Source organism: Vombatus ursinus, unplaced genomic scaffold (genome assembly GCF_900497805.2).
Source record: "Vombatus ursinus unplaced genomic scaffold, bare-nosed wombat genome assembly UNPS02014786.1, whole genome shotgun sequence".
Taxonomy (NCBI): Eukaryota; Metazoa; Chordata; class Mammalia; order Diprotodontia; family Vombatidae; genus Vombatus; species Vombatus ursinus.
The window spans coordinates 18,110,207-18,136,039 of record NW_020954564.1 but is presented as its reverse complement, the minus strand read 5'-3'; the positions used below and the strand labels follow the sequence as shown (position 1 = coordinate 18,136,039).

General features: G+C 37.0%; 1 protein-coding gene across 1 annotated transcript in view; it reads right to left on the bottom strand.

The window, feature by feature from the left end:
- The window catches only part of LOC114046880 (GTPase-activating Rap/Ran-GAP domain-like protein 3), a 196,900-nt gene that overhangs the window by 109,600 nt on the left and 61,467 nt on the right, over nt 1-25,833 (bottom strand). The window contains exons 7-12 of the mRNA XM_027867466.1: nt 21,311-21,337; nt 8,860-8,935; nt 6,761-6,859; nt 4,780-4,883; nt 2,875-2,983; nt 5-50 (exon numbers count right to left, since the gene is read on the bottom strand). Coding sequence (XP_027723267.1) covers nt 5-50; nt 2,875-2,983; nt 4,780-4,883; nt 6,761-6,859; nt 8,860-8,935; nt 21,311-21,337 — 461 coding nt within the window. The remainder of the gene's footprint in view (nt 1-4; nt 51-2,874; nt 2,984-4,779; nt 4,884-6,760; nt 6,860-8,859; nt 8,936-21,310; nt 21,338-25,833) is intronic.

Sequence of the window (25,833 nt, the reverse complement as noted above, 5' to 3'; positions counted from 1 at the left end):
CTACCTGAAGTTGTCATTTTGTTGATTATACCTCACTAAGGCAAAAATATCTGCCATGTTAGTTAAAGAAATTAATCAATGATTTTAAGTGGTAACAATGATAAATTTTTTCTTAGAAAAAAATCACTCTACTGATGAAAAAACAGAATAGGTATGGCAATAGTACTGCTTTTCTGCCTAGTACTTCATATAATTCAATCTTTACATACTTGAATCATGATAGCAATTTTTTTCAAACAGATGGAGGAAATCAGCGGTCCAAGGAAACAAGATTGTTAGATTGCTACATCAGTTTTGATTAGGCTCATTCTCTGGGTAAGGAGTTTATAATACTTCTCAATCTATCAGAAAAGCAATATTAATGAAGTTTCTTGATAGGAACCATACTGTCCATGAACAACAGATCAACCAAAAAGCATCTGTTAATCAAATATTATGTGTCAAGTCCTGTGGACACAGAGACAAAAATGAAATTATTCCTATTTTCAAGGAGTTTACATTCTATTGGGGGAATCAACTACATGCATATAAATACATAAAACTGACACATAGTAAATACAGGTTAATTTTAGGGTGGAGGAATAAAAAGCATGGGGAGCATGTAGAAGGCGATGTTTGAGCTGAGCTCTGAAAAAGGAAAAAAAAGCTGGGATGAATGGGAACAAAGCTATGAATGAGATGAGATCCCTCAAAGAATAATGAAATCCTAAACATACTACAATGCCCATATTTACTCACATTTCAAGTAGGAAATTAAGAAAAATGCTTTTCCTCCATAATTTCTCCCACCCCAATTCCCCTTCCCTCCATCCTGCTTGGCAATAGCATTCCCAGAATCATCATACTTTGATGGAATCCTCCACCAGGTCATCCCAGGCTATGGCAGTGTCACACAGCATCTGACAGGCTTTATTACCAAGTTGAAAAGGTTTTGCTCAATGATCAACTGCTTCTATTCTGTGAGGACTACACTAGAAAATTCCAGAGAGACTCATCCTCAGATGACTGATTACAGGCCCAATGTTTTTTGGTGATGGTGACCTATAAAACTGATAAAAATTCCAAAGCACTCTTCGTCCTGCAGCTCTCTTCTGCAGTGATGGTGGAAGAGTAGCAAAAAGGTTCAGAAGGTCCAAAGAGTATTATTTTTCTTGGACAGTTTACAAATAATTTAACGCTGGCATTTTAAATGTACCATATATCATGAGAACTGAATATACTAACTGTTGTACCATGAGAACTGAAGCAGAGAAAGGCTAAAAGAAGGTCTCTGGTTCTTACATAATATTTATAGAAAGAGCTGGGCAAGAAATGCACAGATGTGGAGTGGCTGGCATCTGTAACAGGGGAAGGCAACACCCATCCTGACAAAATTAGAGATTGACAAAAGTATTTACATAGGTTTAAACAGTGAATCCTAATAAAAGGGAGGCTTCTCCACATTGGACAGACTTTGTCCTTATTAGGACAAACAAAATATTATTGGGGCATTTGGAAGGAAGAGCTGGGCAGCAGTCATTCCTTTTCCCCAATCTTTTACCTCATCTCTTCTTATTTCTCCTTAGCTAGGGCTCTCAATATTTTGATGTATATCCTACACTGCTGATGGTTGAGATGCCAGGAGCAAGTTGAGTTTGTAACAGCTGCTTGGCCCTTCCTTCCCTGGACCAATGGAGCTTGAAAGGAACATTAACAAATTTAACTATTTGATTTCAATCATTTGTGAGCTATCTCCCTCTCCCTGCCCCGTCTTGCACAGAGTACCTATAAAGTTAAACTGCTGAAGGAAGGAAGAAATTCTGGGTTAAATTTCAGTTAATTTCGCCATTGACTGCTATATGACTCAATAAATAACATGACTTTAGGAGGTAGGTTTGAGGGTAGAGGACTCAGACAACTGCATAATAATGCCATCTTCTACCCTACCTCATTCTAGAGCAAAGATATAATGAAGAAGATGAAACAATGTGAATAAACATACTTTTCAACTTTTAAAAAGATGAGTATTATGCCACTAAACTGATCAAATGAGTAAATGAAAATATACAATGCAATCAGTTTTCATAATTAACTAAGCATAATGGCAAACACAATAACAAGTATAAGAAGCATAAGGAACTTTGGTGTTTGGTGCTCCAAGGAATATTTTTAAACAACAAAAAAATACATTCTGCATAGAACTTTCTCTTAGTACCTTATATATGCTATGATTTCAAGCTAAGGCATACATATACAAACACAGAGTGCATAGTCCGTATAGACTTATTTTATATTTTACAGAGCAACACCCTAGCTATGTGATTCTAGGAAGCTTTACTGTCTTAAAGCTTTGCATCTCTTTGGGTAACTGAAGCTCTAAAATTGGAGTGAGAGAGAAGGGAAGAAAAAGTTAAATTAGCTTTGTAATTTTTCAAGATTACAAGATATGGCTTTATAGCGGCTATAGAAAGGACTTAACTGTGAATATAGAAGATGAATTTGGCCTTTTATCTTACAGACTGGTAACATTCTACCTCTGACAAACGTCTTAAAGGATCTACTGTCTGCCACTTGGCTTCTTCATGCACTGCCTGATGGATGGGAAGCCTTTAGTATCATAGTAGTTTTAGTATTATAAGAGTTTTAGAAAATCCCTAGGGAAGGAACAGTTTTCATAGCTCAAGTATTATCTAAGAACAAAGTTATTTTGTATTCTTTGAAGTATATAAAAGTCCATAATTGGGAGGAGATAATAAGGAAGAGAAGTAGCTAAAACAGTTAGTTTATGAATCTAGAAATACAAAATCAAATTAATTCTGTGTGCACGTTGAATTAAAATAATCCACTAAAGCAGATGACATTTAATAATTAAATTTCAGGAATGGTAGAGGATACGTGTAAAATGAGAGCGGATCATAGAAGGCTTGAATGCTGGAGAAGATTCTTCTCCTTCCTGAAACACAATGGTGACGATATCATTTCCAATATGGCGCTTCCTTTCAACCTGTAAATAAGGACAATAACATTATGTAGATTTAGGGGGAAAATACTGCAACTCAAATAAAGTATATAAAGTTTTCCTAAACAAGGGGAAAAAAATCCTCTAATCCCACCTTTTGCTAGAAACTTTTTTTTTCATTTTCACACTTTCAGTTTTACTGTTTATGTGTTTTTTTTCATATTTTCACATTCACATTTTCACTTACAGATTTCTCCTGCTTTACAAGAGGTCAGAAGAACTAATAAGACAGCAAAGTTATTTGAATGTTCATGAAACACTTTACATGTTTAGCACCCCTAACCTATTTTTAAAAAATTAACAGAAATTTATTTTCTTTCCTTCTTACTCCCACTACATTAAAACAAACAAAAAAAGCAAATTTCATGTAACAAATATGTACAATCACACAAAACAAATTCCCCAATGTCTGTACACAAAAATATAAATGTCTCACAACAACTGAAGACAAGCAGAATGAAGATTCCAATTTCCCTCAGCTCTCTGGCTAGTTGCCTGTCCTTCCCTCATCTTATTTATTAATGATAAATCCTTCAAATCTTTTCTTTTTTAAAGAAATCAAATGAAAAGCTCAGCATAAAAACCAGAAATTCTAAAGAAAATTAAAATTTTTTCTTTGAAAACCATTAGCATATGCCTGTGTATCTGCACATACAATATATATGTGATATGCCATACTAACTGACACTACTAGATCTCCAAGGGCAAGGAGGGAGGGGTCACTTTGTGTATGTCACTGTGCCAGGGCTTATTTAGCACACTGTGACACTCAGTATTGAAAATCCCAATTTCTTCCTTGGAAGGACCCTATTTGTAGCCATTGGTTTTATTTCCTGGATGTTACTATGTGGTTGAGTCATTGAAACAATGAGTAAAAAGATAACTAAAATCTATTTTGAGGCAAAAGAAACATTTTCTCTATATTTAATTTGTTAAGAAAATTTTTTATAAACTTTGTTACATAAATTATTGTTGTTAAAGTAGTATAAAATTGGCAGTAGCTGGTGACAACGAGGATAATTGTCCATGAATCTGTAAAGGTAAATATCTATGGATTACTAACACAAGTTCCAACATTTAGCCCAGTGCCTGGAATATTAAAAGCACTTAATAAATGCTTGCTGGTTGACAGATTATTTGATACAAGGCTTCAGGATGATATCTAAGGAGAGGGCAGTTTCATTTCTACTGTATATTAAGGCTTTAAAGACCATAACAACACACCTTTAGGTGGTGCAGTGGAAAGAGCATCAAGCCTGGAGTCAGAAAGACCTAAGTTCAAATCTGTCCTTGGACACTTAGAGTTGTGTGACCTTGGGCAAGTCATTTTACCTGTTTTCACTAAGTTTCCTCAGCTATAAAATGTGGTAAATAATAAGAGCATCTACCTCCCAGGGTTGTTGTTAGGATAAAATGAGGTAAGCATAGTAAAGTACTTAGTGCAGTTCTTGCCACAGAATAAGTGCTATAGAAATATTAGCTATTTTTATTATAATTATCATTATCTTTAGGTTACATGACTTTTGCATTTCTTGAGGCTGTAAACCTAATAGAAAGAGCACTGGTGGTACAGTCAGAAGACCCTGAGTCCTGGCTCTCTTCCTCATTATCAAGGTCTATAAGACATTTGACTTCTTTCTGAGAATCCATTTCCTCATCTGTAAAATGGGTCTAACAATTTTACTACTTAACTCGCATGGTTTTTATAAGAAAAACACTTTGTAAAACTGAAAGTGCTCTGTAAATATGAGTTTTTCTTATGATGATGACTTCATACTCACTTGCTGTTTGTTCTCTTTAGAGTATGGTAACATGGTGGAAACATGAAACATAATCTCATGTCCCTGGTACACAGTATACACAGAATATAGTCCTGTAGTATCATCTGTAAAAATAGGAAGATACATTTATTGAACACAATATATAAAGTCTGTAGGAAGAAAGCTTTTATTTTGTGGACCAGGGTAGTAGTATCGGACAGCTAGATGTCTTTGCAGATGTGTTCGCACACATCACATGTCTATATTCATACAGACAACACTTGATTATCTACGTTAGTAAATGAGGGGAAGGACTAGCATGGATAATCCAAAAGGAATAATTTAAAACTAAGTCATACTTGTTTTGGGAATTTAATTTTGTACTTACATTTGATTATGGGTGTGTCTGGTATCCTAGAAATTCAGAAATAAAATATGTGATTCAGGCAGTGTGGTGTAGTGGGAAGAGCATTGGACTTGTAGTTAGACAACTGGGTTCAAGTCCTGGCTCTGCTATTTACTGGCTGTGTGGGCAATTTACTTGGGCAAGTAATTGTGACTTTCTGGGCCTTGGTTCCCTTGTTTATAAAATGAGGACGGGGCACTAGGGGATATCTGAGGTCCTTTCTGTTTCTACCATTGTGGACTCTTTGGTTCTTCCTGTGGCTCTGCTCCTTTCTGCAGAGAGGACCTAGATGACTTCACCTCTCAGACTAAAGAAAAGCTCCAGCTTAAGAAAACACCTACCACTTCTCTTTCTGTCTCTCTGTCTGTCTGTCTGTCTGTCTCTCTTTCTCTCTCTCATTTCCATTTTCTCTGGGAGTATAAATCAGTGTTCTGGTTAAAAAATGCTCAGTTCCTGGTAGCCTGGCCAGATGAAAGATGCTTAAAGATGGTTATACTGTCAATTAAAACAGAGCATATGATATTGCAGAGAAGCAGAAAGCTGCATTGAAAATCATATGCTTGGGGCAGCTAGGTGGCACAGTAGATAGAACACTGGCCTTGGAGTCAGGAGGACCTGAGTTCAAATCTGGCCTCAGACACACTAGCTGTGTGACTCTGGGCAAGTCACTTAACCCCATTGCCTAGCCCCCCCCCCCAAAAAAAAATCATAAGCTTGTAAACAACTGGGCTAATTACAAGTGCACATAGTCTAGAGGTGTAGAAATACGTCCCTGACAACCAGGGGCATAGGCTTTATCCCAACTCCCCCAGATAACTCACTGTGCATTTCAGTATGATGAATCAATGATTTCACTGCTATGGGTACTTCCTCCACTAAGGCAGATTAAACTAAACTTCTCCACATCTTCGTAGACAGTCTTCATGAATTGTTTTCTGAGTGTGTGCAGCCCCCTCACCTCATTTAAAAAAATTCATCACTTGGTGGCCAACCCTCCGGTGATTATTTAGCTCTCAGACGGTGGACCTAATGTCTATGGCCCTTCCAACCTGGAAGAACCTGTCCAAGTCTGCATTCCATTTGCAGTCCTCAAGAATTTAAAGTCACCTCCCCACCATGATGAGGTATGGAAAGAGGCCCTCATTAAGCGATTTCCAAATGCCTCAAGAAGGTTACTTCACCTCTTTTTTGTATGTCAATTCCTCATGCATCAAAAGAGTATAACAATTCCTGTGCCTATTTAATCATACCAGATTACTGTCAGGATCAAACGAAATAAAAGAAGTGAAAATACTTCTAAAATTCTAGCACTACAAAAAATATAGGAAATTAGTATTATCATCATTATTACCATTACAATAATTCCAAGGTACTGGAAAGACTGATATGTGTTCCCAAAGCACAATGATATCACAATGTACATATAATTAATATTTTTATGGCCATGATGCTCAGGAACCACTGACTTCATGACTTCCTTGCAATCACATTCATGCTTCTTCATTCCTCCCACTAGAGTTTATGGCCAAATACTGGTCAGGTTATTTCTGAGAGATGTCAACATAAAAATGGAATCACAACCACTGGAAATCTTACTTTTGGTGTCCAGACCTCCTCGATACCCTGTCCAGCCTTTTAGTGTAATTGTGTCACCCAAAAGATTGACTAATTTTTGAAAAGCTTCACTGCCAGTTTCTGAAGAAAGAAGAAATCAAGCATTAGGAAAATCATCCAAATCAGAGGTCAGGTGACAACATGTTGATTCACAGTTTTCATTCTCTAAGGGAAACCTGAAAATTGGTACATGGCAACATGTACTACTGGTAAGTAAAATGTGAAAGGCCAGCCTCAGGAACTTCAAACAGTGCCTTGTTCTGGGCCTCATATAGTTATCATGTATTAAGTATCACAGTTATCTATGTACATGTTACATCTTTAGCATATAAGATGCCTTTATAGGCAGGGACTGGATCTGATCTTAACTTTGTATGTCCTTCAGTGCCTAGCACAGTGTTGTGCTCAAAGCAAGCACTGATTGAATCGAAAGCAAGCAACTGAATTTACTGAACTGAATTGGAAACCATAATGTAACTTTCATCAAGAAAAGGGAATACATTAGAGAAGTTTTAGAACTATGCCAACCAATTAGACAAAATATTACATGGCTAACATATATTGTTATTATATAATTTCTGTTCAATCAATCAATCAATCAATAAGCATTCATGTACTTATGTGCTTATAGGCAATGTGTTAGGTGGTGAGAACACCACAACAAAACTGAAAAAGTTCCTTCCCTTAAGGAGCTTACATTCTTTTGGGGGAGACAATACACGCAGAGAACAAATACAAAATAGATACAAAGTACTTTAGGGAAGCGGGACTTAACAGTTGGGGGAATTAGGAAAGGCTTTAGGTATAAGGTGGTGCTTGAGATGAGTCTTGAAGGTTGTAAGGGATACTATGAGGGGGATGAAAGGAGTGAGAACATTCCAGCCGTGAGCATGGTCAGTGCAAAGGCATGGAAATGCAATATGGAGTGCTGTGTGTGAAGCACTGCTAGGCTGCCAGTTTATTTAGACCAGGTATTGGCCAACTATAGTCTAAGGGCAAGATGGCATGCTGCCTGTTTTTGTACCATCTCTCCAGCTAAAATTGTTTTTTTTTTCATTTTAAAATGCAATAAAATCTTATTTTAAAATGTACAAACTATTCTTAGCTCAAGGGCCACACAAAAAACAGGCAAGTACTGGATTTAGCCACTAGACTGTGGTTTACTAACTCTTGTTCTACTAGACCATGGAATATAGAAAGGGAAGCGGAAAGAGGGTGGAAGTGGCAGCGGGCATGAGGAGTAGCCTGACTCTCTTTCTAGAAGTGGTATGAAGTGGGGTATAAGAAGAGATAGAACCTGGCCTGGAGAGTACAGACAAGGAGGCAGTGTCATTTAGGGGAAGCCAAACCTCCATCAGTGCTGAATGGGAAGGGCATGAGGGGAAGATGTCTAAAGTGAAGGGAAGAGGGTCAGTCATAGAGCAGGAATTCCAGAGCACATAACATTGTTGGTGCACATCTGGAACAGGAAAGAAGGCAGGTTGGTCTGTTTTCAAGAGTGCTATAACAACAGCTAGAGAGTCTAAGTACCATGAAATACTAAAAAGAACTAGAAAAAGGTCTCTGGCATGTTAGGCAGATCTTCTAGGGGGGGATTTAAGGAAAGTTATGGATGAGAATTGCCCAGAACGAGGATGTGGCTAGATGGCAATCTATCTGCACCAGTAGAGGCGGTGCCTACCTTAAGGAGATCACAGGTCCGTATACGATTACATATAATGATTTTTGTAGAAGCAGCAGAACTCCACTAATTTCCTTTTGATAAATGTTTTTGTCATGCAAATTACTGAATGCAAGGGCAAGTCTATTATTATGAACTTATTTTCCCATTCCACTGACTGAAGTCACAAACTAAATCTACACCACTGCTACACATGTTATAGAGTAGCAGATTCTTCTACTCCTGCATAAAAAGGTGGAGAGCTTTGGGTTTGAGACTTGGGATCATGAACTTTACAAATATTACTACTGATTCCTGCTTCTCTGTAAAAATCCTTAAAACTGAAAATTGCTAAAACTATGTAACCAGAGCAGATGACTGATTTTAACTCCTGGAAAGTAAGAGTTGTTGCTGGACTCACCATTACTGAACATTTCATCATCAGTGAGTTGCCCATCTTTGGCATAAAGAATCCCAAACTTGAAATTTACACAGCCCTTAAAAATATAAAGACAACATTTTAGAACAAAGATAGGAACTGAAATGTTTTATTACTTCTGCCAGAAGAGTATGAATGATTACAAAATGTCCTACTTGCACAGAAATAGAATACTAATGTCAATAGGACAACAGTATAAGCATGCATAGTGTAGCGGTAAGAACATTAGATTTGGAGTTATAAGACCTGGGGATATTGCCCAAATGCTAGCTGTGCAACCCTGAGCAATGTGATTAATCTCTCTTGGCTCCATAGTCCTAATCTGGAAAATGGGGATACTAATTCCTGCACTGCCTACATTACCAGGTTGTTCTGAGAAAAGTACTTTATAAACCTTGAAGAGCTACAGAAATTGCAGATATCATAGGGCAGACCCTTTGAGTATGATTATTGATCATAGGATTACCAATATAGAGGTGGAAGGGATGTCAGAGGCCACCTAATCCAAGTAATTTATCCAAGATACACAGGTAGTTAAGCATCAGAGGAGGGATTTGAATCCAGGTCCTCTGACTCCAGTGCCAATGCTCTTTTAAAAAATTAATTTAATTTATTTTTTTTGTTATATTTTAAGTTCTGAACTGTCTCCTTTTCCCCAACCTGTACTAGAGAAGGTCACCATATGACACAGATTTATAAATATATGTAAATATATTTATAAAAATATAAATATAAATATATGTAAAACCATACTATGCACACTTCTATTTATCAGTTCTTTCTCTGGAGGTGGGAAGCATCTTCCTTCATAGGTCCTTTGTAGCTGATTTGAGTATTTGTAATATTCAGAATAACTTGATCATTCGCAATTATTTTTCAAATGATACTGCTTTTACGGTATACAATATTCTCTTGGTTCTGCTCATTTCACTTTTCATTATTTCATGCAAGTCTTTTCATGTTTTTCCAAAATCAACCAGTTCGTTCATTTCTTACAGCACAGTAGTATTCCATCAGCCAATGCTTTTTCTACCATACCATGTTGCCTGAATAGTGTTTCTCAGTCCCTTTGTGACCTGGTGACATGCAGCCAGAAGGATAATAGATCCAAGGGGAATTTCAGAGAGCCTGGCATTGAACTTACTGAGAAAGAATAGAGAGTGTCCTGGCGGTGGGTAGATAGCAGCTACCAGGCTGTTTTATCACTGGGTGATAAATTTAGATTGAATGAACCTTGAGGGAGGAGAAGATGGTGGTAAAGGGAGTGTCTATAAGTGGCAATGGGAAGCAAGGAGTATTCTGACACCCCCACTGTGACCAGTGAGATGGGGTTTATGAGTGAAAGTACAGTCATTGCCAGAAAGGGTGGCTAGAGGTGCCATATCATCAGAAGGCAGCTAGGTCTCAGTGAGAGCCAGAAGATGGAGGAACTATTAAACGGAGAGATTTAAGATACAGTCTAGAGGTTTTTGTGGTAAGCCACACCAATTTCCCCTTCTGTAAAAATCTTCCTGGTGACATAACTACAAGAATTTTTCTAAGACCTGGATAGTCTTCAAATAGATGACATGTTATTGATAGACAAATCCCTATATTAATATTTATAGCAGTTACTGACAAAAAAAATAGACCATGCCATACTCTCTCTAGTCAAAAGATGGGTTGAATAACACAATATGTGACATATGCTATGTATGTGGTGCTGGTACACGAAATGAAGCATGCCCTCTTGCTTGGCAAGTACACTACAGTCAGTTTGGGGTATCATGCTGAAGTCCACAATAAAATCTAGGGCTATGGCTTTTCAAGGTCCCTCTACCTCTAGAGACTCTGGGAACCCTTCTATTTCAGGCCCTTCCATCTCCTTCCTCCCTCATGGTTAATCCTTCTCATCTTGGGTACAGAGCTTGAAGATCTCTATCAAGCTAACTTTTGTATTATAGACCACCAAAAACCAGATGACTTAGAAAATAGTTTTATGCAGCCCTAAATGAATAGTTTTAAGGTTATATGGCAGAAGGTGAGCATATTGGACAAAGTATAGGGCAGAATTAACCAGGAAATTAAACCATGAGACTGGGTTGAGTACCAAATTGCTAGAGGCATGTGAGGTCTAATAACCTTTCCACTAAGTGAAGGTAAAATCACAGATGGATTAAAGATACTTCCTCCAGACAGTGGGACACAATGTTGATTGATGGGTTAAATGCATACAGAATGTAGGTGAAAAAGGAATTGAAGTATGCTTTTGGTTGAGTTTGGGGGAGGTATAGAATTGCTTCATAGCAGTGCTCAGTAAATATTTTGATATGTTATAAATGTTTTAGGACCTAATGCTAATCCTGAAATGGCCAATGATTCTTTCTCCTATATGGTATGAAGTCAATGCAAATTGGTAATAAACATATATAATAGGTAAAAGAGTAAGACCATGGGTTATTCCATTGGAATAGTATACTAACATTGGAGCAACATGCAATGCTGTCAGAAAGAGCACAGGACTTGAAATCAAGAAACCTAGGTTTGAATCCAGGTTCTGACACTAGCTGTATGACCACAGGCAAGTCATTTACCATCTCTGAGCCTAACTTGCTTCATCTGTAAAATGGGGACAACAGGATTTATACACACCCAATCAGGAAGAAAACATTGATAAAACTTCAAGTGTTACATAAATGTCAGTTGTTGTTGTTGTTAACCACAAGTAGGCCACCTTGTGTTGGGGGTGAAAAGAAATTATAACTACATTATCAGTTCAGTCAGCCTTTCTTCATATGCCATTATGCACATGCCAGTGTTGTGAAGGTGAATTTTGTTCATCTTAAAGCACTGTTTAAATTATTAAATTAAATATTGTGATGATTTTAAGCGGTTTCATCTAACTAGTTTTTTTCCTATGGATGTGTATAAGATTATAAACAACCATATTTAAACACAGCAACCAGAACCTAGCAGAATATTCCCCCTGTGGTCTGAGCAGGATGGCACAGAGACTGTTACTTCACTTGTTATGGACCCTATACTTTTAATGTGGCTTAAGATTGCATTAATTTTTTTTTCATTTTTTTGGTGGGGTAGGGTGGGAGAAAATAATTATATGGTACTGTTACCAGGAATAAATAAAAACTGACATATTAGGAGCCTTAAAATACACAGAGACTTAGATCCATTGCCTCATTTAACCCTCACAACTCAGTGAGATAAATTTTTATTAAAATTTTATTATCTTCATTTTATAGATGATTAGGCACAGAGAAATTAAGTGATTTACTCATGGACACACAATTAAGTAAGTCAGAGGTGAGATTTGAACTCAGATTCTTCCCAACTCCATGACCAGAGTTCTTTCCACCATAGGATGTTGCCTCTCAGTTTAAATTTTTCTTTCTGATATTGGTTTATTTATGTCTTATTTATTCCTCCATTCTAGAATTAATGAAGTTGATTTGAACCTAAATATAGGACTGTGAATTTATCAGTATTATATTTCTTCCTATTAGGTCTAGCCCAGTCTTTTGAGATCTTTTGAGATCCTGTCATCCAATGTATTAGCTATTCTTCCTAGTTTCATGTATAATTACATGATTTTTTATTGCTGATATGATTCATTATGCTTATTATTTCCCTAATAGTGAATCATTACTTGGTATAAATCCTACTTGATCAGATGAACAATATTTTTGATATATAATTGTATATTATTTTCCAGTGTTTTATTTGATATTTTTATATTAGTATTGATATCTATGCATCTGAGTTAGTCTGTAGATTTCTTTCTCTGCTTTAATCAAAGGTGGTTTGGAGATCAGGACCATATTTACCTCTTAGAAAGTACTGAGTAGAATGCTAGTTTTATACTTCAAAATGATCTATATATGGTATAGGGATTATTTACTCTTTGAATGTTTGGAAGAAATAACTTGTGAATTAATCTGGTCCTGAGGTCCCAGCAATCAATCAACAAACATTTATTATGGGCCTATTATATCCCAGATACTGCTCATTTTCTAATTTTTAAACTACAAACTCAATTCAATCATTTAAATTACATGACCTTTGAGGTCAATCGATCAGCAAATATTGACTAAGTGTCTACTATGTGCCAGGCACTCTGTTAGACACGGTGAGACAAATACAAAGAATGAAATAATTCCTATTCTTAAGAAGTTTATGCTCTAATGAGAATCTATCTGTACAATGTAAATATACATAGAATAAGCATAAGGAGAACAAATGCAAATAAGTACAAGGTAGTTAAATATGAGTTATTAGAGGGGGAAGTTGGGGGATCAGGAAAGGCTTCATATAGAAGGTAGAGGTTGTATGAGATCTTGAAGGAAGAGGATTCTCTGAGATACAGGTGAGGAGACAAGCTCATTTCAGGCTTGAGGGACGGCCAGGACGATGCAAGAGGAGTTTGGCAGGATCTCAGAGTATGGGAATGGAAGTAATGAGTGAAGTTGGAAAGATAAGTTGGGTCCAGGTTATGAAAGACTTTAAAAACTAAACAGAGTTAATTTTTATCCTAGAATCAATAGGAAACCACTGGTATTTAATGAATAGGGAAATGACATGGTCGGATCTGTAGTTAAGGAAAATCACCTGGGCAGCTGTGTGGAGGATAGACTGGAGTGGTAAGAGAAAGAGAGCAATTAGGTAGCTGTTGCAATAATATTCTAGGTGAGAAGAAATGAGGGCCTGAACTAAAGGGGTAGCTATATGACTAAGGAGAAGGTGTTGAGAGCAAGAGATGTAGACACCAAATAATTTGCCAGCTGACTGGAGTTAGGGAAAGTGAGGAGGCAAGCATGACACTGAGGATATGACTATGAGACTGGAAGAATGGTGGAGACTTTGACAGAAATGGGGAAGTTTGGAAGAGATAGGGGTTTTAGGGGAAAGATAAGTTCTATTTTGGACATATTGAGTTTGGGAACCTTCCAGCTCTGGATCAATGTTTTATGAGCTTTTTCTCTCTTGTCATTCAGGGATATAAATGTGTTTCTAAGAATTCTTTAGTTGCATCCTGTAAAATGTGATATCTTTAGCATAACTGTTATTATTTTTTGTAATCTGTTCTTTGACAAGCAACATTCATTTAGGTCTAGATAATTTGATCCTATTTTTCCTGTTGATTACTAATGTATTTTAGAAAATCTTTATTTTCTGAGAGAAGCCAGGCCAGGCTCTCACTATTTACCACTGATGGGGAGAGAAGTATGCTGGGGAGAAGCCAGAAAGAGTTTGAGGTCAGGGAAAAAAGCTGGCCCTTCTAGGCAGAGAATCAGTGGTAGGCATCCAAGTGCTTAAGGCCAGGAGCTGGTGAATCACCAGAAGGTCCAGCAGGTTGTCATCAGCAAGAGAGATCTGGTTCCCAATGATGAAGGCCTTGCCTTCCATTCCAGGCCAGCAAGGTCTCAAAAGGCTTTAACTGGCAGCTAAGATGAGCCTTCATGTACTGCTCCTTCAAAGTTTGGATAGATTTCTTACTGTATTGGACTCAAAGGTCCTTTGCTTTGTAATTTGCTATGTCTACCAGAGTAGCTTTTTAAATATCTTTCCCATATAGCCCAAACTCGTAACCCAGATATTTCAGAATGGCATTACTCTGGTACAAGATGACATCTCAATCTGTGACTTTGGAAAGCTTCCTATAGAAATGGCTAACCTTGAGGTCCTTCTGCATCTAGATTTCTTTGGTCACTACATCTCCCTTCAGATCCTGTCATGATCACCCAACAGTATTCATGTAATTTCACATAGCCTTAGAATGAGGAAGATGATGGTATAGGGAGACAAAGCAGAAGAGCAAGGTCTGATTACTATTTTAACTACACTGCGGTTTGTAAGTGTGGTTTTTAAAGTTGTGTCTTTCTAAATTGATCACTTCTGTGTCCTTAGAACATGATCTTTCCTTTGTGCATATTTTAGATGTTTATCTGAATAAAAAGTGTATTTCCCTATTTTCATTGTTTAGCTATCTCCAAATCTTGTTACTAAATCCATTTCTTTTCAGCATTCTATTTAAGTCTTTTTTTTTTTTGGTGGAAACATTATAGTCTCTTATGGGGTACTTAAATCTCTAATTGTCTTTTTAAGTCTTGTTTTTTGCAATTCATGTAACTTTTCCTTAAAAAAAAATCAGTTGCTTTGCTGTTGGTTAATAGATTATATTGAAATTCTTTATCAATAACACATGAAAGTATGTTGTAGTTCTCTTGTTTATCCCTCTTAGTGCTTTCTAATTTGAATTCAGCTTTGTCTGATTCCAGTCATGATTCCAACTCTTGATTTTTTTGGTGTGAGCTGAAGTGTTGTATACTTTAGTTCTTCCTCGAATTTTAAATTTGTACATTTTAGTTTCAGGTGTGTTCCATGGAGACAAAATACTGTTGGAGTTGTGTTTTTTAATCTATTCAGAAACTAGTTCTTAGGACAAATTCAATCTATTGATTTTTCTTCCTACATTATACTATATTCTATTATTTGTCTTGTCAGCAAGGACAATAATCTACCTAATTTCACAAGGATGAATACTATTCCAATCTTAAAGCATACACACATAACAAACAGTTCTTATATTTTATACTATTACTTCTACAAGTTTTTAAAAAATTAACTTCTGGACCTTCTTCCTTATTTGACACAGAAGTATCACTCTGGGATCTACTTTCCCTTTCCACACTTCTATTTTTTTCCTTTTTTTTCTTCCTCTGTAGTATCCATAACAAAGTTATTCTTCTCATCAATCCTTTTACTATTTGTCTTTTATTTTTGTTTTAAAATTTTCCCTCCTTAAACCCACTTGTACCATTTAGTTAATAAAAACAACACATGGCTGGCTTGTTTTTCTACTATGGAACTTTTACTGAAGTAGATACCATTGATGCTCCTCATTGTGATAACACTGATATAGATGTTAAATCAGTATCTCTGCTGTTTTGATGTCTCCTCCTCCCATTCACAGCCCTACCCCTATCCCCATCAAGTGATTATATTGAGAAAGATGTTAACTAAAACAACATTACTTTTATTTATTTTATTATTCTTCTGCAGAATTTATAGGGAGTCATTAGTCATTCATAGTTGTAAAGGGTGCTTTTACCTTGGTGACATTTGTAGTGTATTTGCACATCAAAAATGACTCCAAGGCTGGGTTGCTTGTCTATAAATTCCTGAAACTTCTGTGATGCCTTACAAAAATTGTGCTCACTTTTTCCCTGAGATCTGGGGATTAAGTCCTATTTTCCTTGATTTTTATTATATCACAATTTCTTTTGCCCCTGTTCAATTTGGTATATATGAATTGAATTTTTTTAGATCCCTCTAAAATCACCTCCTATTACCTTGTTACTGTATTCTTAGAATTTAAAAGCAATATATTTGGATGAGTTGAATCTCAGGTTTATTCCTGTCAGTATCCTGTGGATCCTGTTAGTTTGGGATCTCTTCTCTGATTTCTGTATTCTTGGGAAATTTTCCTGCACACTTTTTGAATTATGGCAGCCAGAGTATTTCTTTACTTTTCTTGGTGAGTCTAGTAACTCCTAGGCTATCTGTCTAATCCCTAATAAATCCAATATTCAGAGTTTGAGGCATTTGCAACTGTGTGTTACATATGTATATATCCTATTTCCTCAAATGGATTGTAAGGATAATATCTTTAAACTGTTGTTTGTTGATGACAGCTAGTGAAGGCAAAACCCACTGCTTTTTTGAGGCAATCAATTCCATTTTTGGATCATGTAGATTGTTAGGAAATCTTTTCCATACATCAAATGGCACACCTTCTTAGAGGTACTGGCAGCAGACAATGACCTCCTGATCCTCTATCCATCAACCCCGATGCTCAGACTGCGTTGATAGTAAGGCATTAGCTCTTAAATACCTCTTTCACTTGACTCTTGCTTTCTACTACCTCTGCTGCCTCAATAGTTCAAGTCCTAATACCTCTCACTTAAGACTACTGAAAGGGCCATTTAACTGATTTCCCAGACTCCAGGCTCTCTCCTTTCCAATGCATCCTGTACACTGATGACACAGTATTATTCCTAATGTACAAGGAATCACATATTTATAGCTATAAAGGAACTTTGAAGTCATCAGGTCATCCCTTTCATTTTATAGATGAGGAAACTAAGGCCCAAATAACTTTTCATAGGTTACATTAGGTAGTAAGTGGCAAAACCAAGATCTGAACTTAGGTCTTCTTGCTCTTTCCACAGTACAGTAACACATTGTTCCTGACCCTGTATTCCTATCATTCTCTCTACCCAATATACACTTTAAAAAGCCTTCATTGGCTTTCCACTGCTAATTAAATTTAAAATAATTTAATTTTTAAAAAATCCTCCTCATATCCTGAGATTTAAGGCTTCTACAATACTCTTTTAACTTTCTGCTACTCTCTTATACATTTTATCACTTCCATACAGCTAGGTGGAGTAGTGGATAGAGTACTGGGTCTGAAGTCAGGATGATCTGAGTTCAAATCAGGCCTCAGACGCTTATAGCTGTGTGATTCAGGGCAAGTCACTTAATCTGTGTTTGCCTCCGTTTCCTCTTCTGTAAATGGGGCTAATAACAGCATCTACCTCCTTGGGTTGTTGTGAGGATCAAATGAGATAATTGTAAAGCACTTAGCACAGTGCCTAGCACATAAAAAGCTACATACATGTTAACGTAACTCAGCTTTGAGCTTGTCTAGTTTCACTAAGTATGGTTATTTGTGTCTTTATCTTTTAGGCTGTGCTCCTAGCTGCTGAGCCTAGTGTGGACGCTATGAACTGAACCAGTGAGAAGGGAGAAGGGCCTTCCCCTTCCCTTGCTCTTTCTCTTTAACCCTGGCTCCAAGAAATGGGCCTATGGGTGTGTGTTTCTGTTCTGTGTTGTCTGTACTCAGTTGCAGATGCTGGAGGTGATTTCCACAGGACCAGAAGTGTAAACCATGGTGACCTCTGAGCCAGGATTGTCTGCAGGTGGTGCAGCAGCTAGTCCTTTCAACATGGAAGCCCTGAAAAGCCAAGCTGCCTGGGGACTCAAGAAGGTGGGGGGTTTCGGACTTGGTCCTGGGATTGTGCTCTATGGGAACTGAGCTAAACTGTGAATCTAATCCCCTTCGCCTTCCCAATGACTGAGGTGCTGCAAAAAGGGAAGGGAATTATGCGTCCCTCGTGTTGGGGGGAGTGAGTTTGTATGTTTATGATTGTCCCTTCTGAAGAAAGTTTTCCTTTGTGATAGCTCCACAGTGTTACATTAGCTATTGTTATTATACACATAGGATATCATAGGCTTAGAATTGAAAAGGGCCTGAGAGATCCTCTAGTCTAAGCCTCTCAATTTACAGATAAGAACACTGAGGCCCAAAGCACTTAAGTGACTTGCTCAAAGATACAGAGCTGATAGGCAGCAGTTACAAAGTTATTTAAGTGTCAAAGCATTGACTTGTATCCAAAGTCCAGTGCTCTCCCCACTCTACCCTGCAGCTCTCTCAGTGAAGATCATAAACTCCCAGAACAAAGGCCACTTGTCTTTTATTTCTTTGTACCTTTTGTAGATTTAGCTGTGTCTTCCACAGAGTTTAATCAACATTTGTTAAAGAAATGCTCTTATCAGCACTATTTCAGACAGAAATTTAGTTCCTAGACAGCAGGACCTGTCAATGTATTTATCAACACAGTTCTACCACAAGAAAAGAATCTGGGGGATGTAGAAAGTAGAAGTTTACCTACAATGCTTTTAGGGGCACCCAGATCCTCAGACAAAAAAGCATTAGATTAACAATAAATATAGAGAGATTTGGTAACGACAGATTCATAGACTACTCTTTGGAAGTGAACTGAGTGAGAGATCATCTATTTCAACACCCTTATCTTAGAAATGAGTCTACTGGAGTCCAAGAGAGCAAGAGATGTCAGACATGCGATGTAACAGAAACAGAATGCTGAGTTTATAGGTAAACAAATAGGGTTCAAATACCTACTTTGCTACTCACTACCTGGGTCACCTTGGGCAGTCAGCTAACTTCTCTGTGAAGGGCTTGGCCTAAGTTGCTTTTCAGCTCTAAAATCTTGCACTCTGGTTATTTGACCTTAGTCCAGTGCTCTTTCATGTATACCACACTGCTGTCTCAGGTCTGAGAAGAGTCAATTTAATAGCCAAACATACTAAAAAAGGACTAATACAGGGATGACCTCCAATCCAATCCAATCCAATCCAGTGGAAGCACTGATAAAATGACTGGATTCTTTAGAATCCTGCATTAGCTTCTTCAGAATCTACTTTAGTGACTCAATTTACATAAGTTCAGTGTTCTAGAAATTATAAAATATGGAACACATATATATGCACATATGCATATACATATATAAAAATACATTTGTAAGGAAACTCACTTTTATGGAACTTTTAAGTTCTAATTTTTAGTTTTTTGGGGAAAATATTTCTTTAAGGTTTTAAGATTTAAAAAACATTTTCTTCACAACAACCCAATGGGATCTGTAGAGTAAATATTAGTATCTCCATTTTATTGATGGAGAAATTAAGATTAAGAAACTTGTTAAGGGTCACACAGATAAGTGTCACATCTGGAATTCAACCCCGTCTCCATTAATTCTAATCATAGGCCTTTTATTCACCACATTACTCTACCTATTAATTAGCATGGCACAATCTAACACAGACACAAACTGTACTGTGAAAGTTAGAGTCATCTCACCTTACGAGTAAAAATGAAGCTTTGGTGACAATAATAATTAGCTCCCTTCCTAGGTCAAACTGTCCTCTCACTCCTCAAATTTCTCCTAACACTTTGCCTAGACCTCTTCTTTGTACTGAACTGATTCTCATTTTATCAGTTATTTGAAAACTTACCCATTGACCAATTGAACTATAAGTTCCTTGAAGGCAGAACCTTTATCTTTGGAATAGATCCTTAATAAATGTTTGTTTTACTAAACTGAGTTGAAATAGGCTTCACTCCTAGGGAGGAACATAGGGAGAGTAGAATGAGATGCATTTTGGGAGTTGTACTACACTCCATTTTTTCTTTCTCTTCCTTTCCACAGTTTTATTACTGATGATTTCTGGAATATTCTGGAAGTTGGAGCAGATTGCTTGGTTTAAAGTCATAACTTTCTCTTTGATTCTTTTCTTTTTTTTTTTAAGCCCCCTGTTCCTTCTTATAATTGCTTAAACAATCTATTTCTGTGACTCATTATTTTTCTGCTTATATCTTGAAAGCAATTTTTAAAAATTAGGAACACATCTCTAATTATATAAAAGAAGTAAATGAAAAGTCTGAGTCTATAAAAATGCTTTCATTAGCATAATTATCATACTTTACCCAATATATCCCCTGGAAGATATTTTACTATGCAAACAATATGGGATTATGTGATTAAATAAAAATCAAGTATTGGAAATAGTAGCACTCCTGGGAGTCTCTGAAGGTTCTCAATGATAACACCTCTGTAAGCATTTTTACTTTCTTTTATTTCTTAAGGTTAAGTGATTTGCCCAAGGTCACACAGCTAGGACAGGATCTGAACTCAGGTCTTCCTGACTCCAAGTCCAGTGCTCCATTCATTGCAACACCTGGCTGTTTCCATTTTTACTTTTTTTTTTTTTTTTTGCTTTTTGGCTAGGCAATGGGGTTAAGTAACTTGCCTAGGGTCACACAGCTAGTAAGTGTTAAGTGTCTGAGGCTGGATTTGAACTCAGGTCCCCTCCTGACTCCAAGGCCGGAGCTCTATCCACCGTGCCACCTCGTTGCCCCCATTTTTACTTTCAATATACAAGATTTCACAGGTTACAGATCTAGAAGGAAGATTAGAAATAATCTAGTCCAATCTCTTTCATATTAGGTATCACAAAATGGAGTCCCAGACAAAGGAACTGACTTATCCATTGACACACAGTTAAGTAACAGAGCTTAGATTCAAACTTTGGTCTTTACTACCTCTGACCAAGCTTTCTACTTTACTATAGCTGGTGTTTCAATCAAATCAATTCCTCATAAAAGAAACACAAACGAAGGGAAAAATCATATTTCCTTCTCAAAGTTGGGAGGCTAGAGGGTAAAAATATTTGAAAAAATATACATGGTATAGTAAGAGATATTTACAATGACAAATTCACTCATGCCAGCTAATCATATCAGGTGTGTAAGATATAAATGGAGAAAATTACTAGGTTTTCCCTCAAAGTTTTCTAGTGCTTAGCTGTAAGCAAAAGCTAAAACTGCTCTGAGAAACCCTTAATGACAAGTTTTAGAAATACCTACTTCGGAGAATGTAATCAGCAATTTCTGCTAAAAGGAACGGTCACTCCAAAAAGCAAGGCTGTACCTGCCAACATCGCTGAAGGGTGACCCATTTGTTGAACAACTGTATCTATAGCAATTGAAAGGCCCCACAGATGAGGTTATACTTACCTCTTGTTCTTCAAGAACCAGTAAGTCCTGTTAAAAACATCAAAGACAATTAATGTTTATTTTCAAAGATGTTTTTACTTTTTTTTGAAGCCAAGCTACTTCATTTAGTTCAATCAATTTTTCTATATTTCTCTATAAATTATTAAAATCATATGAAAATTAGTTTTCTAAATATTATTCGGACAATATCACAGTCAAAGAAAGGAGTCCCAGCTGAGGTTCTTTATTCTGGGAATCATCTGCTCCTTTCTCTGCTGCAGCTTAGTTCATATTGAATTCATATTATTGAGTAAAACAAAATCCCATTTACCTAGAACGACTGTTTCTGTGAGACAAACAAACAAACACAGACCTTCTGGAAAAGTGGAAATTACATGACATAAAACACTTCACAGCTAGGACCCCAGACAGGTAAAGGAACTATTAGGAAGACGATGGTAGAGGGTTTAGACAGAGCAGACAATGGGATGAGTGACAGGAACCAAGTACAGCAGATAGTAGGCTGGTGGTAGGCATATAAAGACTTTCTTTTCTCCTTGCACTGATTGATGCTGCCACCATGTGGACATTTTCTAATTAGTTCAAATGAACTAACAATAAAATAAACTCTTTTCCAATCAAGGCTTTCATTTTAGGAAAAAAATGTTTCTATTAATCTGGCATTACAGAAAAAAGAAGCTATTTCACTGTACATTTCCTACCTTTGAGTTTCTTAGAGATTACATATGGAACAAGGCTCTGAATTATCAGATATCCCGTAGCCACTGGTAAGCTATAGGCCTGGAGTAGTTTGGGGACAGCTATTTTATACACAGGTTTACTCTTGGGCTGGTGAGGAAGCACCTATCGCCCAAAAAGTTTTCAATCTAGTTCTAACAATGACTACTCCATAATTCAAGACCTGTAATGATAGTTTTGCCCTTCATGGTCACATTGTGAGTATAGTCCAGGAATGTGATTTTTATTTGTAAGATAAGGTGGTCAAATTTGCATGTTCAGCTCCTGAGTCTGACAGGTTGCCATAAAGCTATTACTTCCTGACTTTTGTTTTGTAGTTCTAACACTTCAGGGGTTAATTTGTTTCTGGGGTATGGCTGGCACTTAAATTTCAAGAAGTGGTTGACAGTAAGAAAGGCATAAGTTGGAGAATTAGCATCCTTTTCTAGCCTGTAAATATAAAAATAGATTCTCTTTAACAAAAAAATATTTTCTTCAAATTTCTCAGTACTTTGAGGGAAACTCTCCAGATCTCCCAAACTTTCTTCCAGATTTCTCAACATCCTGGTTACCTTCTTCTGAATTCACTCTATTTTCTCAAATTCCCTCTTAAAATGTGCTGAGATCAAAAACAATGTTCTAGAGTACCTTGACCAGGGTAGAGAACATTAAATCAGGACACCTGTATTAATATAGCCTAAAAATACATTAGTAGGACTTTCTTCTTTAGCCCTCTTCTGTTCAACATCTTTTAAAATCAGTAACTTTGTGGAATACCACAGATTAAAAACATTACATTGATGATTTCTCATATTTAAGAAGAAATTCTTATTAAGGAATATGTAAAACTGAAACTATTTTATCCAATATATAAAATTGGAGAGGTTTAAAATTACAATGGAGTTCTGGGATTAGCCTGAGTAAATGACCAAATGCCTGAGAGTTGGCTATATGTGTAGGGAGGATGTTGGGAAAGTTAATGAAGATGGGTGAAAAAAAAAGTTATGCTTTAAATGAACACTGAGAACATATCTCATGATGTCAGGGCACAAAATGTGTACCCATATGTTATAGGACCACCAAAGGCCAACACTAGTAGAATGACAAGTATTAGCATGTATAATAGTTTGGTAGCAGCAAATCCAAGTTTGATGCCCTGGGAACATAATTTATCTACATCTGGAAAAATAAATTTTTAAAAAGTGGCTTGTTGATCTCTTACTTTCTTCTCCTTTATTTTAGGTTTAATTGTCCTCTTAATATTTCTGCCTTTCTCAGTTTGACGATCACTGACCTTGATGAAGATGATGAAAATAAAGTAAAAGTTATGTAGATCTGGTTTCTAATATGTCATTGATTAACATTATATCATCTTTCTCAACCAGTGTATTCATATCTTCCTTGTTCATCACCTGGCTTCAAAAACAGCTTAAAAACAAACAAAGCTTTTTGGTGTCTTTTGGCATTTCTTCCCACAAACCCCAATTTATTCTGGGCTTTCAGAGCCCTCCTTTTTACTGGCCTTACCGACAGGTCCATGACAATTTTTTGTGATCATATGTAGTCATATGCCCTTCTATCTTTTGTACATGATCTTTGTAAATTTGAGCTCCTCAGGGAGTTTTCTGTGTACCTTAAGTTTCTTTACATGACTTCTCTTCTTCATTGGCATAAATTGTGACAATATGATCTAGTCCTTGTAGAAACAAAAATGGAATGTGGAACAATCAGAACCAAATACTGCCTTGGCATTCCATCTCCCATCTACATGCCTTTGGACAGGTTATCCCTCATACCTGGAAACTTCCCCCCTGACCGCTGCCTCCTGAAATCCCCAGCTTCCTTCAGAGCTCAGCTCATGTGGCATTTCCTACATGAAGTCTTCTTTGATCAGTGGAAGAGACACCCAATGGCTCTGGAGTTGGAGAACCCGGGATCAAGTTCTGTCTCTGATGCTAACTTCCTCTGTAACCTTGGGCAAGTTACCTAACTTCCTTCAATGATGGGGTTGGATTATCTGACCTATGAGGTACCATCCAACTCTAGATCTATGATCCCCTTAGCTGTTAAAACACTCTTTTTTTCCTTTTCAAATGATCATGTGTATACTTAGGTGTTCAATGATGTATCCTTCCAGGAGATTATTAGCTCCTTGAGGCCAGACCGTTTTTTGTTTTGTTTTTGTATCCCCACCTCCCAGTACAGTCCCTTAGACATAACAGGTACTTACTAAATGCTAACTGGATTGAAGTAAAGAATGTAATTGTCAAAATAAGTGACACATATTATGGAAGATCAGGATGGGGAGAAGAATCAGTGTGGGTCAGAAATTATCCAGGAAGACTGAGAAATTCCTGCTCAGGTACAGATTAGACTAAATGACCTCTCAGGTCCCTTCTGTGATTGTATTAAAAAAATTATAACTACTCATTTTTCTAAAGGTAAGCCTTTTAGGGTTTCTGGCCATGCAGTCCTACCAATTTTTTTCTCTTGATATTTTGGAATCCACTTTATTACAATCTAAGGTACCTGTCTGACTCTGCCCTAGTTCTCCCTTCCTTTGCTATCATAACCTCTAAAAAGACATGATCACTTTGCTAGTATCTTGTCACAGCATCTCAGATTCAAATAAAATTAGTTTTTTCTTAAAAAGAAATCTGAATAGCATTTTAACTGATTTTTATCACACAGGTTCTATACCTTGAGGCCACAAGAAGCAGATTACAAACTGAGAATGGAGACAACACAAAGTAAGCATCAGGGACAAAAAAAGAAGTATTGTTATTGGGTCTGAACACTAGGAAATTTGAGCTCAGAGAGGGGGTTGGTTTCTCAGGGTGGCACAGCTGGTAAATAGTAGAGTGAGGCTTATAGATCCAAAGTAGGAAAGACTTTAATGGTCATCTAATCCAATTCCCTCATTTTACAGATGAGGAAACTGAGGTTCAGGGAAATGAAGCCACTTGTCCATTGTCAACAGAGCCAGTCAATGTCAGGGCTGTGATCCAAACCCCACTCTTCTGACCCCCAAATCCAAGGCTCTTTTCATGCACAATTCTGGGTCTCATATGAGATTTTCTAACTCTAATTCCAATTATCCTTCCACTATACCAGGCTAATAATTAAGAGGCAAATGGGACTACCAAGGCTCACTAACCTTGAACATGACTTGATATTTTCTGTCTCGAGCTGAAAGATTGTATTTTCCAGCATTCACTAAAAATGAATAGATGGCTCTATAGTGAATGATCAAGATATTAAGTAGTAAACATCTTATTAATAAAGAGCAACCCACAAATCTTGTGTTCAGAGTTCTGAATCAACAACCATACGGAACAGCCTCAAACCCAGAAATAACCAAAGAAAACCCATTGCAACAATACTCCTGAAAAGAGGTGAAGATTAAAGCAGATATGTCATCACTCTAGCTTTTCATGTTAGTCACTCAGCCATGAGTACAAAGCCTAAAGGAACCAGAGAAGTGGTACCAGCAGTTTGGGGGGGAGCCTTAATGGAGGAACTGAAAGACATCAACAAAAACTTTATGCTACAAGAAGGTGGTGGCAGGTTGCCATGTGCACCAGTAGAGGGAGTACCCAAGCCAAGCCATCAAATAATACTGTGATTATTACACAAGAAAACTATTTGTCTCATATATGTGATAGGTTAACTATTTAACATACAACACTTAGGTTATAAAAGAGCTTCTTTCAAAAATTTTTTGTTGAGTCCTTCACCTAGAGACACCCTAAGTAGAGAACACAGAAACAATTGGGAACAAACACAACGGGGATTACATGCCTCCA